Source organism: Nyctereutes procyonoides, unplaced genomic scaffold (assembly GCF_905146905.1).
Source record: "Nyctereutes procyonoides isolate TBG_1078 unplaced genomic scaffold, NYPRO_anot_genome, whole genome shotgun sequence".
In the NCBI taxonomy this organism is placed as follows: Eukaryota; Metazoa; Chordata; class Mammalia; order Carnivora; family Canidae; genus Nyctereutes; species Nyctereutes procyonoides.
This window is the reverse complement of record NW_026575051.1, coordinates 3,031,972-3,047,054: the sequence shown is the minus strand read 5'-3', so window position 1 is coordinate 3,047,054 and position 15,083 is coordinate 3,031,972. Positions and strand designations below refer to the sequence as shown.

The following is a 15,083-nucleotide window of genomic DNA, read 5'->3' as shown; positions in this document are numbered from 1 at the left end:
TTTGAACCTGTGTCACTACTCAACAGTCTACCCCTTGAAGGCAAGAGTCTCCTGAATTTACCTTTACATAGTAGGAGGGTGAGAAGGAAGAGGCCTGGGGGAGGCGAGTGTTGCATGCAGGGGATGGTCCTGGCTAAATGCAGACAGTGAAAACAAGAGCCTGGCTCAGCAAAGCTGGGCTGAGGATTTCTTAAGGGAACTGGTGGGGGTAGCTTGAAAAGAAAAATGATGACATTCCACATGATGCTGCAGCTGGAGATGTATAAGAAAAGGCTTCGTGAAACAAGTTTCCCAGGCTGAATCAACCCAGCTGACTTTGCTCAAGCTGGCAAATCTGCGCCTCCCAGGGACACGTGCCCGATGGGGGGTTGGGGGGGGACTCCGAAAGGGGTACCAACAGGGGCTGGGGAAAGAGGAACGAGAGCTGCGGAGCAGTGCCAAGTCGTAGTGACAAGCACAGGAGCTGCAGAGGAGAGCAGCGGCGGCGAACAGCTCGTGCATGCTACGGGATCAAGTCCACACACATCTTCATCGAATAACAATCTGCATTTACATGCAAATACATTCGTTTATGCAAATCAGCAGAGGTCTCGGAGGAAGTTTTTTTTAGACTGTGCAGTCACTGAAAAGAGAAGCAAACCTGTCCCTGGGGTGCTCCGCGTCTCACCCGCCCCTGGGAGCGGGGCCAGTTCGAGGACGAAGAACACCGAACCAGCTCCACGGCAGAGACAGGAGAACATCGCCCCCATCCGGAGAGCCCCGGAGCGCCCGCGAAGCCGCGCATGCTCGTTCCTCCCTCCCGCCCCGCCTCCTCAGGAAGCCGGGGAGAGCCTCAGCGCGCAAGCGCCACCTACTGCGCGGGCTCCTCCCTCAGGGGCGGAGACACGCGGGGCCCAAGATGGCGGCCAGCCGCTATCGGCGTTTCCTTAAGCTCTGTGAGGAATGGCCGGTGGACGAGAGCAAACGGGGCCGGGACTTGGGCACTTACCTGCGGCAGCGGGTAGCACAGGCCTTTCGGGAGGGAGAGAACACCCAGGTGACCGGACTGTGGGGTCCGCCCGCAGCGGGGCGCTGGTTGGGGCGAGGGGCGGAAAGGACGAGGCGCGGGCGGGGCCTACGAACGGACGAGCGGCGGGGTCCACGCATGCGCGCGCCTTCCTCCCTGGGCGCACGTGCGCGCGGACCCTCCTGCCCCCACCCCCACCCCCACCCCCACCCCCACCCCCACCCCGGAACTGCGGAGGGCGGCGACCCAGCCTGGTCACTCAGCGCTCTCCTCTGGCTGCACTTGGAATTCCTGAAGAAGCTTTTTAAAAATCTAGACGTCCGGAACCATTCAGCCTTCGGGAATCAGAACCTCTGGGGGCGGGGCTTTGGTCTCTATTTTTTGACTTTCACCAGATGATTCAGGGTGCAGCCTGGGTTGAGACGCACAGCAGTCGCAGGTGGCGACAGTCACAGGCCTCTAGCTTCCCCGACACGGTGCTTTCCTGGCAGTGTTGTGCAGTGACCGAGCTAACCCTCGAGGACCTCTGCAGGGCCCCAGCTAAGCCCGTGTGTGCTCCCTGCGCCCCGGTGAGCCCGGTGCGGCAGGTTCGGGACCTCAGCCCCTGTCCCTGTGTGCGTAGCGACCTGCGTTCTTGCTGTCCTCCAGGTTGGTGCTACAGCGGCTCTGGGCCTCATTCATACACCGCACATACTCACTGAGCACCCACCGTGTGCTGGGAACTGTGCTAGGTGCTGGGAGACAGACAAGCGCCTGTTCGCCTGAAGTTGAAGTTTACATTCTCCTCTGGGACACAGTAAGCAAGTGGACATAGGTCAGTCCAGATCAATACCGTGCTGGCGTAAAGCAGAATAGCATGATCAAAGGGTAGTACTAATTGAGGTAGAGAAGGCCTCACTCAGGAGGTGACACAGAGATGAGACACAAGGGAAGAGGACGAGCTGACTGTATACTTGGTCGGAAGGGCATTCCACCCAGAGGTCCTAGGTAGGAAGCACACTGGCCTGATAAGGAACAAAAAGGAAGATTTTTTCGTTTACTAAGAGTTGAAGTCATAGGACAAGAACCAGGCGCAGTACAGTCTTCTAGGCTCTGGTTAGGAGTTGGATTTTATCATAAGGCCAGCAAGAAGCCACCGGGAAGGGGTTGTGAAGACTAATGCGACCTGATTTATTTGTTTTAAAAAATCATCTTGGTTGCGGGTGGTTATGGATTATAGGGGGCAAGGAGAGAAACAAGGAGGCTAGAGAAAAGGCTATTCTGGCAAGAAAGAATGGCAGTTTGGATGAGGGTGGCAGCGCAGGACATGGAGTGGCTGGATTTGGGTTGCACGGTGAAGGTTACTTCAACAGGACTTGCTAATATAATGGATGTGACGTAAAGGGAAAAAAAGAGAAACCAGTGATAACACCGTAACACCAGATGTTTTTTTGGCCTGAGCAACCAGGTGGGAGGAGGTTCCGTTTACTGAGATGGGAAAGACTAGATGAGGAGCAGGTAGGGTATGGGAAGAACATCTTGAATTCAGTGTGAGACATTAAATTCAAGATGCCAAGTGGACTTACCTCCCAAGTGGAAATGTCAAGTAGACAGTGGGATATTTGAGCCTGGGGCTCAGGCAAGAGGTCAGAGATAGGAAATGTGATAAACACAGGACCTGAAGAAAGGACTTTTTGCCAGACTTGGCCACAACAAAGCAGGAACATGGTTTGGTTTGGTTTGGTTTGGTTTGGTTTGGTTTTGCAACTTAGCCCAACAAAGAGCCAAGCCAGCCCATCTCAAGGAGTTAGAACATGCCCAGTGGCATCAGTGAAACCAGATTCCAGATTGGGTGGAGGGCATGGATGAAGGGTCTGGCTTAGAGCTTGGTGGGGGCACTCGGCCAACACATCTTTTACAAGGGTCTTCACTGGCCCAACATACAAAGATCTTGAAGGCAAGAATTCTATCTCCTCCCAGCTCTGCAAACACCCTAGACTTCGTAGGGCTCTGCTCCCTACATATTTTTAGTGTGAGCCTCCTGAGAGTAGAGAAGGTGCTGTTTATTTCCCCCTGCCCACCCCCCCCACCCCCCACCGGCCAGTCTAGCATAGTTCTTGGTGCATAAAAGACAATCAGTAAATATCTGGATAGATTTTTAAAGATTTTTAAATTTATTCATGAGAGACACAGAGAGGCAGAGACAAGAGGGAGAAGCAGGCCCTCTGTAGAGAGCCTGATATGGACATGATCCCCAGACCTGGAATCACGCCCTGAGCCAAAGGCAGATGCTCAACTGCTGAGCCACCCAGGCGTCCCTGGATGAATAGATTAAATAAATGATCCGTTATGGCTCATGAGACAAAAATCATTTGAATGTAGTTGCAGGTGTGGTAGAACTAGATGGAGAGAAGCAGTGAAGAGTGAGAAGGAATATTTCTGTGTCCTGATGGTGAGAATTAATTTGAGAGCTTGAGTGTGGGGGGAACCTCAGGAACTCTAGAAGAGGGACGGTAAGTCTGCTCCTTACCGTCAAGAAACTTTATAGTCAGGTAGACATGCAATTTAATTTACTGAAATTCAAGTGGCGAAAGCAGCCAGCAGGAAAGCTGATGGTGATTGGACCCTTGGGGAGGTGAGAGAGTGTGATGTTCACCTACTTGACTTAGTGTAAGGGGATCCAGGAAAGGAGGGTAGAGCTTTCTCTTTTGGAGTTGTCATCCTTTGTCATCAGCTGGGGAAATAGTTCTAATCAGTTGAAGGCCCACACAGATTTGAGTCATGGTTTTAGATGCAAGTCCTGGCTCTGTTGATGGTTCTGGAGCCACTGATGAATGTATCCCTAGTAGAGCAAACCAACATATGATGGCAGGAAGCACATTACTCAGGACCACTGTCATGGTACCCCTCATCCTAATGTCACCTGAGAATACTTCTGGGCTTGGTAAATCTTGGTGATATTTTTTAGAGGGAGCAGCCCTCTTGCCAGAATTGAGAACAGCACTGTGAGTCACTCCCACTGACACCCACGGATCATTTATAAACCTTGAGAAAGGTGGTTCTGGTGGACTCCTCATTAAGCTGGCAGCAAGCAGCAGGCATTAGACCAGTTGGCTGATGGTTAGGGAACTCGCCCTTGGTTGTGCCAGTTGCCAGAAAGACCAGACCAGAGGGGGAGCCTCCTTGTTCCTGTAGAGGAGAGGGACAGGCAGTTCTCTCCGCCTCTTGGCTTCCTGCATCTGAACAGTAACACTGCACACGTATTCCGTATGCTTTTGCATGCATATTCTCATTTAAATTAATCCTTAGTGCAAAAAAAAAAAATCCTTAGTGCAGCTGAGTAAGTTGGCCATCACTTACTCCCATTTTACAGACAAGGAAACAAAATCAGAAACCGAAACCAGCTTACTCGGGGTCCGCTGGGAGTAAGTGGCAAGCCAAGTAAGCAACACCTGGTCCTGATTTGGCGTTGCCTCCTTGGTGCCGGATCTTTCCTCAGCTGCCATTTCTCCAAGTGGTTTCTTGCTGTAAAGTCCTCTTGATCCATGAACCCCAAGCTACTCCTTTTCCCTCATGTCCCGTACAAACCTTTTTGAACCAATGACAGTTTTGCTGAAAGCAAATACCACCCTGTGTTTACCCACCCGCTTTTCTTTGCCCCAGCCGCGACCCCCCTAGTACAAACAGGAAGAAAGATGACTCTCAGGTAGGACACCAGTGCAGAAGGGCCAGACTCCCTAGAAAGCAAATCAGTCTTTCAGACTTGAAAGCAGAATACAAAAACCACCGCCTCCCATTTATTCCACTTGAGATTGCCCTTTGGGGAGTCTCACGGTCCACCCAGAACCCACCAAGAGGGAGGTGATGGTGGGAAGCAGGAACACACTTACACCCTCTGTCCTTTTGTGCGGTATTTTGAAAGTTAATGGTTATGGGTTTTGCCCCCCTTTGAATACAGTTTCTTCAAGAAAACAGGTCCCCTGCAGCACCAGGAGCTTTAATAAATAGAATCACAACGTGGGGGAAGGTGGCAAAACAACTCTTAATTGTTAGCTTAAGTACAGGGAAAGGGGCTAGTCCTTCTAATGAGTTCCCTAGCTGCACAAGCAGCCGCCTGAAAGATTCTTGACTGCGTACCAGCACCTGCTAATCTATCACGGGGCACAGCTCTGAGGAACAGCCTGGAAATGCAGTCACCCAAGAAGAGGCTCACCTGCCAGAGAATTCTTGCATTATAGCCAGGGTTAAATCATACCAATCTCATTGGAAAAAAGTTGAACTGTATCTTGGGTTTGCAGTGATGTAAATGATGTTTCCAGTTCTCTGGGGAGTATGTGAAGATTGTATATAATCCTGTTGTCTCGGTCATCCAGCAGAGCCCTGGTCCTTGGCCTTCCTCAGTGTGGCAAGGAGCTAGCCCCACAACTGCCTGGCCTGTGCTAGCGGCGGTGACACCATCTCAGCAGTGCCCACCCCCACATGTGGGCCTAAGGCATGGCCTAAGGATAGATCATGCTATTTTTGGCTATAATATTGAACACACTGCAAAACAGGAGTTGTGAGGAGAGTCCTCTCTGAGAGGGAATGCAGACGACTCCATCTTTTCTCTTTCCCGAGTTCCAGGTGGAGCCAGAGAGAGTTAAGGTAGTGTTTAGACCAAGGGATGTGAGTTTTCTGTGCTTGTTTAGAGATGTACGTGCTCTTCCTCCTAGAGGGATAAATTATTGATCACTTTCAGTGGGTGTGCACTTTGCACAGAGCTCTCTGGGTCTGCCTCTGCCTCCTGGACAAGTGGCAGGCAGGTTTGTGAGGCCTTCACTGTCCTCTGGTCTTTGGTGCCAGCCTGTGTTTTGCCCCTCACCACACCCCAGCATGTGCCCTGGCCTCTCCTTGCCTCCCAGATTGGCCACCATAGAAGTGGTTCTTAACCCTTGAGAATATAGTGCTCTGAAGACACCATCCCCCCAAACACACAAGGCTTGCCAAGACTTGCTGCCTTCCCATGCCCTCGAAGCACTCCTTGGCTCGCTTAAGACCCTGCTTTACCTAAAACACCCTTGTCCTCTGCTTTTTCATGGGTTCTCCCAGCCACATCCAGCTCCAGCCTTGCCACTGTACTCCTCTCCTCGGTGTGGTACTCTGGCTCCCCCTCACTCTGTGAACTGTCACTGCAGTGAAACCAGACCCCTGCCATACCTGCCCTGTTAGTCAAGCCTGGTGACTCCCACCCCTGATTTTCTGTATCTCTAGCACTCAATCACATGCTGCCCCAGGGCCATGTTCGATTTTTAATGCGTGCATTCCTTGTCTCTTCAGCTTGATTGCCAGTTTCTCCAAGGCCGAGGCCCAGTCTTTACATCCATCCCCTCACAGCCCCTAGCAGAGCAGTCTGCATAGTAGGTGCTCAAGAAATAGATTTGCAATTGAATTGAAGGGAAGCGGCTCCAGAAGTTCATTACCCAGCCGTGAAAACCTTTTTTCATAGATCCTCCTGGCCCGAATCCAGCTCTACCTTAATTAGCAAAGCAATTTGCAACACCCTTTCCCAAAAGTGCTTATGCGTCCCTTTGTGTGACTAGAATCAGGGCCGCTGTGTGTACCAATTGCAGTCACCACCCAAAATTCAATTTTGAAAATGGAAATCATTGCCTGCGGCCCTGATGTAGATTTGTATGTATAAAAGTTTAATATGGTAAAGAGAAATTTTCTGACAACTGAGCAGGGGAAATGCAAAAGGAGCAAAAATAGAGCCATAAAGGACACTATGTCAGTTGAACATCTATTTTATTCACATTTAAGGAGCAGAGCTGAATTTTTCATAATGTCCCACTGCTGCCTTTTTTCAAACCCAGAGCTGCTATTAGTCCTAAAATGTCCATAATCTCATTAGGTGTGAATGCAAAATCAGGTAATTTAAAGCTTGTATATAAGAATACTTCTAAAAGTGCACAGTACGTTTCATCAGGAAAACTGTATATTTCAAAATTCAGAAACGTTTGTGCCAGAGTCTGTGAATAAAGTGTAGGATGTAGGAGTGTGGCAAGGTTTCTGGAATTAGATATTTCTATTGATACCTTTTTAAGTGGTAAACGAGACTGTTTTCATTGCTGAACTTGGGGTTGGATGTGCCCAGGACCCAGAATTGGCCAAGGCTGTTTCTGCCCTTTGGCAGTAACAAGTGGCTAGAAGTTGGCATGTGTGGTTCTCATCACCTCCATCAAGCTGTGCTTACAGCCTCATACAGACACCTTCTGACCTCAAATAAGAAGTTGGGTGATTTTTTGGTGATTGGTTATTGTTAGGCATTTGGTTCCTTCTTGGATTGTCAATGGAGCATCAGGCATCATGTAAGATATCTAGGAGGCTGTGTCGTTAATACTAAAAGACAGGAAGGAAGAGGACACCTGCTCACCCTTTTGAGGGTATAGTAGGTAGCTGAGCTGAGTAGACCCATGGTAAATTCTCACTGTTAGAGAAGTCAAAGGAGAAGCAGGAGGGGAATTTGCATGGGCAAGATTTCTAAGGGCGAGGAGCTGGTCAGATTGGGGGTTTGATCAAGAAACGCTGTGTTGCTGGCCTGACAGCAGTGATGGGAGCCCAGCAGAGCTGTGAGGAGGGCAAATCCCAGGTGTGAATGCCTTTCCTAAGACCTCGGTTGGGAAGGTGGTCAGATGGTGGTAGAGGGGGAAGGTCCAGACAAACAACCCATTGAGTGAGAAAGGTGCCACAGTTGACTGCTTATTTGGCAGAGACCCAAGGATCAGAGTTTCATCCCCACCGACCTAACTGTGGGGTGCCTGGTGGCCGCAGGGAGCCAACAGGGTCAGAGCCGGTGGCATGGTCAGATGGGGCAGTTGTCCACAGCTTTGTTACTTCTATGCCTAGCCACAGCCCGGTGGTCACACCAGCAACACTGATCCGCCCAGAATTATCTCATTGCCTCTTCCCTGGGCATGTGCTTTAACTGGCCCTGTGCTTGGAGAGCCCCCACTTCCCTCTGGTAGCTGCTGCTCATCCTCAGCCATGACCCTCTGGCTGGCAGGTCTACTCTGGCCAGCGGCCACAGCACCCCTCATTCGCCTGCCCCAGAATCACCTGTCTCCAGGGTTGTCCTGAATGGTTCTACTCTTTCCCCTCATAGTCTGTGAGGTGGAGGCCTGCTACAACTGTTAACTACCAATAATACTAAGAAAAGCGAATCACTCATGTTTATCAGTGTTCCGGGCCCCAACTTCAGAGCAGTCCAGGCATTACCTCATTTTTTCCTCGCACTGCCCTCAGAAATAGGGACTATTATTATCTATTCTTTTCAAAGAAAGGTTAAGTTGGCAGGTGTGCTTCAAAAATATCGGTGCCTGAAAGACAAAGGCTGGCAAATTGTCCCAGCTGAAAGGAGAAAGATGTACGATAGATAAATGCCATGGGTGATGCCAGGCCAACAGAATATTTTTTTCCTATAAGGATTATTACTGAGACAATTGACAGAATTGGAATATGGATGATGAACCAGATAAAAGTGTTGCATCAATGTCAGGTGTCCTGAATTTGATCACTGAACCATCGTTATATAAGAGAATGCCCTTGTTCTTAGGAAACATCCTGAAATATTATGGCATGAAGGAGCATCACGCTTCAACTTTCAAATGGATCAGAAGGAAAATATGTATATAGAGATGGAGTGTGATAAAGCAAATGTGGCAGTTTTTTTCTAAAGTGTGGGGGGTAGGGGGAGAGTGTGATTTGCCCAGCATCCAGTATCTGGTAGGTGAAGGAGTCAAGATTCCAGGCCAGGCAGTGCAACTCCACTGCTCTTCACAGCCATGGAGACCTGCACATACCTGCAGGCCTAGCACGCTGCAGGTTCTGGATGCATGATTTAAAAAAAAATTTTTTTTTAAGATTTTATTTATTTATTTATTTATTTATTTATTTATTTATTTATTTATTTATTCATTTGAGACAGAAAGGGTGTGTACAAGTGGGGGGAAGGGACAGATGGAAGGGGAGAGCAGACTCCCTGCCGAGCAGGGAACTTGATGCAGGGCTAAATCCTAGGACCCTGAGATAGATCATGACCTGAGCCGAAGGCAGATGCTTAACCAACTGCGCCACCCAGGTGCCCGTGATTTTTAAATTTGTAAGTGAACTCGTTTACACAAGAATAAAAGCCACAAGCAGAAGATAAAAATGCTTGATTTTCTTTTGATAACCGACATGATATTTAAACCTTGATGCTGGCATTCTTCTCCTTTTCCTTTTGTGTCTCATACCCTCTGTTCTCCTAGCTTCCGTGTTAGCTCGCAGTTTTGCATGCTCTGCTGAAACCATAATGTTCAAAATGCTTTCCTCCAAAGTGCCAGCTGCAGAATTCTGTTCCAATTGGACATCCCCCCACACATCCCACCCCACCCACACCCCACTCTCGAGAAAAGCTGTCCTGCAGGGGTCAGAACCCAGTCCTGGTCTCATATTTTTCCATCCATTCTTTCTGTTTAGTCCACAGCACCAGTCCACCCAAGTAATGCCTTTGTTATTCAGTGAACGCTGGCTACCTCCTCAGCCCAGAATCCTCTCTTTTCTGATGTGGCTACCTGAGCAATCTCGTGATGAGTGGCCTGAACCCAGGGATGGATCAAGTGAAACTACGTGACAGATTGTCTTTTTTTGTTGGCTCTGAAGTGGGGAACCTCATTTGACACATGCACAGAGGCAGAAGCAGAGCTGCCTTATTAAAACACTTTACTGATTTATTTATGCTTTGCCTTCTTCAAGAAAGGATTTAAGTTGGAAAATCCATCATTTGAATTCTGGGGAAAAACATAAAAGAGAAAGGGTTTTGTTTTGTTTTTTTCTGGGGAGCTTTCAGAATTCTTGGCAGAATCATGTAAGGAATAGTAGGTAAATAATAGCAAGGGCAGAAGGAAGGGATAACTAAAAAGAGAGATGAACAGGGAAAAACCACCTCACATCTGTGTGTGTCCACCGTTCCTGCAATTTCCAGCAGGGGCACCAGGGTATCTCTTGGTTTTCTCCTCCTCGCATGGCATCAGTGTTCAGGGCCTCTCCTTTCTAGCAGGACCTAATTGGACTCTCCTCTGGATTCTCCTCAGTTCACCTATCTGATCTTAAACCACAGCCTTCTTCATGTTTCTTTCCTTGTAAAATTGCAATGGCTCACCACAGATGAAAGCTCAATTTATTTTGCCTTTCATAAAAGAATATTTAATACATTTTGTATTGAAGGTTTAACTCAAAAAGCTCTTGCTCTTTCTCCCACCCAGGCTCTTACCTACACATCAGGCCCTCAGCCAGACTGGTCTAAAGCTGAGATAGTGTCCATGCCTCCGCTTGCTCATACCCTCCCTCCACCAGGAGGGTCTGCACTCTCCCTTCTGCTCCCCAACTCCTGTACATCCTTCAGAATCCAGCTTAGTGTCATTTGTGTCATACACTGAGCACACGAATGCCCCCCCCCTCCAGTTTCTTGCAGCCCACACCGCCAAAAGGTTCACCCTCCTGATACTATATTTTCATTGTGGTGGCTCCCACTGCAGCCGGTGTAGTAGTCCACAGGTCACAGCTGCTCAACTGTGAGTACCTGATGCAGGTGCTCAACTGATGTTTGTTTGCCAGTTGATTGATGGAGTTTTTCTGAAGGTTGGAGAGTTGATCTGGTGGAGCCATTACGAAAAGGTGATTTCTAATAGCTTTCTAATAACTGGAGCTGTAGGCCAAGTTTGCTTCCCACAGAGTGGAGAAGCTAGTGCTAAGCTGCAGGCCTGCTTCATTTGAATGCCTTTATGTTAGTTGGGTCCATCCTGGAAGTACAGACCCTCCTTGTGGGAGGCAGGGCTTGTTTGCTCACTTCCATGAGGGGTTTCTTTGTTTTTCAGATTGCAGAACCTGAGGCCTGTGATCAGATGTATGAGAGCTTAGCAAGACTCCATTCAAACTATTACAAACACAAGGTGAGTGGGCCAGTCTTTCTTATAACCCCAGCCCTCCTACTGGAAAGGACCAATGAGAGTAAGTGAAAATCTGATTCTGTGGTGCTTTGTAAAGAATTGGGGTTTTGCTACTTTCAAATGTAACCAGTAATTTCAACCAAACTAACAGAGGCACCTGGTAGAGGCTTTTAGATCACCTAAATAAAAGCTATTTATAATTTTGAACTAAAGCCATGTGTTTTATAGACCATTGTATGCTCAGGGTGTATCTGACAATTGTTGGACCATACCCATATTTTCCCATCTACTCTGATGGAGCTGGCATTTCCCCACACTGGTGATAAAGAGGGATGCTTCGGGAAAGTCCTGTCAGACAAAGCTGGGCTTTTCCTCAGCCCTGACATGATTACTGTCAAATTCCATTAATGTGGTTTTCCCCAAGCTGGAGCATGTTGAGTAACTCCAGAGTTATACACAGCCAAATGCCTAGCCTGCAGGGAAAAGGGATTTCTTCTAAATCCTCACAACTCAAAGTGGGGTCTGTGAGCAGCAGTGTGGGCATCCCTGGGGAGCTGGTTAGAAGTGGAGAATCGTGGGCCAAACCCAGACACGAATCACACAAGCAGGATTCTTGGGTCCATTTAAGCAAAGCCAAGTCTTTGACCTCTAGGTGGCGCTGCTCTTCTAGCCAGTCTCTGGTTTGCAGAGGCCCACTCTGGTGAACCGTGCCAGGAGAGCAAGGCTTCTCCCGGTTCATCAGGTCTCAGGTTGTGTGCAGAACTAATCTCTCCTCTGTTCTCTCTCCCCATGTGACCAGTACCCTCGCCCCAGAGACACGAGCTTCAGTGGCCTGTCTGTGGAAGAGTACAAGCTGATCCTGTCCACAGGTACTGACAGCCCTGCTGCCCCTTTCTGGTTGGTTTGCAAATGATTCTTTGAGTTTGAGCAGCCAAGGGGAATTGTCTATTAAGATTGCTCTGCTTGATGGAAAGTCTTGTGGAATAGCCCAGAGGAAATTCTGAAGCTTCAGGGCATGCTTTTTGGCCATAGAATAAGGAGAAGGCCAAAGACATTACTTAAAAAAAGAAAATCCATCTTTAGAGCTTTTAAATTCAAGGCTGGGCAGCAAGGAACAGGGGAATACATATTTGCAAAATGGAAGTAGTTTAAATCAGGATGGAAGGAAAATAATTTTATTTTTATGGTCCTAAGGGAGCTTTATAAACAATGAGGGTTTTAATTAAAACAAAAAGGTATTCAATAAACTTGTACAGGGATATCGTCGAAGAGTTTTTTGACCCAGGGGACATGGTTTGTGGGTTAGATATGGGTTTAACTAGGTACATTTGGGAGTTGTTGACAGACTTCAATTAACAGGAAAGGAAATACCCTGCCTAGCCATCCCCTCCTTACTTCCCCATCTCCACTGTCACCAAAGGAAGAGATGGGGGTAGTGACAGTTGGAGCCTGGGTTAAAGTAGGCAAGTTCTGGAAAATTACGATTTGTATTTCCAAGGCTACCATATACAAAAATAGGCTAACCTTTTCTCGGAGGGCATAGCCCTGAAACATTTGCCTTCCGGTACTCTGGAAATTTCTCTTTCCTATTCCTTTGGCAGCTTTTTAGCAACTAAATTTTGGGGATTTGGCCTTCTAGAAAACGCTTACCCTCTGAACAGGTAAAACCTGGTGGTGTCAACTCTGATCCTCTTTTTGTTACAGTACTCTGGAAAACTGGGGTAAAGATATTTTGGCCAAGCAGAATTACTTTATCAACAATTTTCTAAAACACGTACATAAATTTATTCCCATTCTTGGGCCCACATAACCACCTGCATTGATGCCCTGTGTCACTCTTGAGGGCCCCAAAGGGTTTGAACAAAGTTTGGGCTTGAAACTAGAATGGAAATAAGTTCCAGAATCCCGGCCTCCATCCCCTTTGTCAGGGTCTGGACCCCTCTGTGAGTTGGGGGGACAACAGACTCCCCACTATCATCCTGTGCTGCAGCTTATTTTGGCCAGGAGTTCAGCTCCAGGAAATTTGCTGATAATTTGTTTTCACGATAAGCCTCATATTTTGTTGTGACTATGTGGCATAGGCTTACTGATTGTTTCCCTGACAAGGCAAGATTACACACCTTACAGTGTTTGAGGGCCTGGCGAGTCTGGGGCCCAAGTGTGTTCACCTGGGCTTGGGATCATGGGTGCCTCTGAAAGAGGCCTCAGGGCTTATACATGGATGGGGCCCCTCAGCATCCCACTTTGTGCCCCTGAGGAAACCTGGACTTCTGGGAAGGTTTCAGGGTGGGATGTTGGGCTCCTGGCTGCAGTAGTGTATGTCCTGATTTAGTCAAGAGGCCACTGATGATAATCTAAGTTGCCTTTTTGTTCCTAAAAGCTATTCTTTTTTTCTCTAGAAGTTTCATTAACCCATGAAAATCCAGGCTGAAATTTAAACAATACTGTGTGAAAATCTAAATTTAAAATACAGATAAAATTAGGTAGTGTAGAACTTTAGCCCTGGAGAGACTTTAGACTGCTGGTTCTCCACTGGTTGGGGGGTGGGAGGGATGACAAAACTGCCACATTGCCATGTGACAGTGTCTGGAGACATTTTTAGATGTCACAGCTAGGGGCCGGGTAGGGGGCTGCTACTGACATCTAGTGGTTAGAGGCCACGTTGCTACTAAACATCCTGCGATGATCATGTCAGCCCCACAAGAAAGGATTGTCTGGCCCAAAAGGTCACTAATGCTGAGACTGAGAGAGTTGGTTGTGGTGCCTGTGGATTGTGAGTGTGTTTGTGTTTGTGGGGTCTTGCGGGCCAGCTTACTGCCACCTTCGTAGCTATGAAGCTGGCCACCTCTTCTTGAGTGCAGGCTGGGTGCCAACACATTCTTCTATTATTTCCTTCGGTCCACAACTTTTGAGGCAGGAGTTTCAATCTCCACCTTCCAGATGAGGAACCTGAGGCTAACAGGGTTAAATCATTTGTTTCCCAGTGAGGAAATGATTGGTGGGGATCCCATCCCAGGTCTGTTCCCCCACACCCACACCCACCCTGCTCCACCACTTCTGAGCTGTGCGACCTGAGCAAATTCCCTCACCTCCCTCTGCCTCCATTTGCACATCTGCAAAGTGGAGACGGTAAGGTCTATGTGACACAGGCCAAGTTTTGAGTGAAAGCCTCTGGGCCCCTGGGCCTGCAGGATGTGTCGCTGACATGGCAGCGCCATTTCTTTGCTGCTCCTGCAGAACCAGGCAGCAGGGGCCCCAGCTTAGATGGGGGCAGAGACCGGCCGTCGAGAGGTACAGAGTGCTTCGCACGGTGCCTGCTATGCAAGTGCTCCATCCATACGAGCAGTGATTTTCTCTTAGCCCATCTGATTTGCTTATCAGAACTTGGGGCCGCACTCCCTCTCTTAGGAACACACAGTGTGAAAATCAAGGTATATCTGGATGGCAAAAGCCTCTGGGGCCAATTGACATCACCGAATTGTAAAACGCAGTCTATTGTCTTCCCCTATTACAGACACTTTGGAAGAGTTTAAGGAAATGAATAAAGGAATGTGGCAGAAACTACAGGAGAAGTTTGCCCCCAGGAATACCGAGGAGAAGCAGAAGGCCTGGGCTCGGTCCTTGTCTCGCCCGCACACCTAAGTGTGGAGTCTTGTATGTTGCCATCATAAATAAAACTGTCCTGATTTCCCCATCCTCGCAGTTTGGGAATCTTAACCAGCCTTCACAAAAAGGAAGCCCCTGCGCCTCTAAAGGAAGCTTCTGCCTTCTTTTTTTTTTTTTTTTTTTAGCTTCTGCCTTCTTTAGAAGGGAGGCCATTGAGCATCCACCCCGCCCACTGGTCAGGTAGGGAAGTCTCCAGAGGAGAGGAAATGGGGGCCTCTGTCTGGGCCTGAGAAGGGAAGGTGAAGGGACCTCTGGGCAAGGTGCTTCCTGAGCAGCCACGGGAGCCCCACCTGCCAGCTGGGGGGTCTGGCTGGCTTCTGGCAAGATTCTCAGGCTCCCTTTTGTTGTAGGAGCTCCTGGGGGAGAGCCAAAAATAGCAGTAAATATTGAAGAAGGCATCCTGCTGCAAAGGGAAAGATGGCAGAGATGAGAAGAGCCCACTTGGCCCTCATTCCCACTGATTCAGG

General features: G+C 48.5%; 1 protein-coding gene across 1 annotated transcript; it reads left to right on the top strand.

The window, feature by feature from the left end:
- Positions 1-861: 861 nt before the first annotated feature.
- LOC129512725 (ubiquinol-cytochrome-c reductase complex assembly factor 2) lies at positions 862-14,644 on the top strand. The gene is made up of 4 exons (XM_055330266.1): positions 862-1,036; positions 10,879-10,953; positions 11,750-11,819; positions 14,465-14,644. Exons 1-4 carry the CDS (start codon positions 899-901, stop codon positions 14,590-14,592), a joined length of 411 nt encoding a protein of 136 aa, XP_055186241.1. The 5' UTR covers positions 862-898; the 3' UTR covers positions 14,593-14,644.
- Positions 14,645-15,083: the final 439 nt, after the last annotated feature.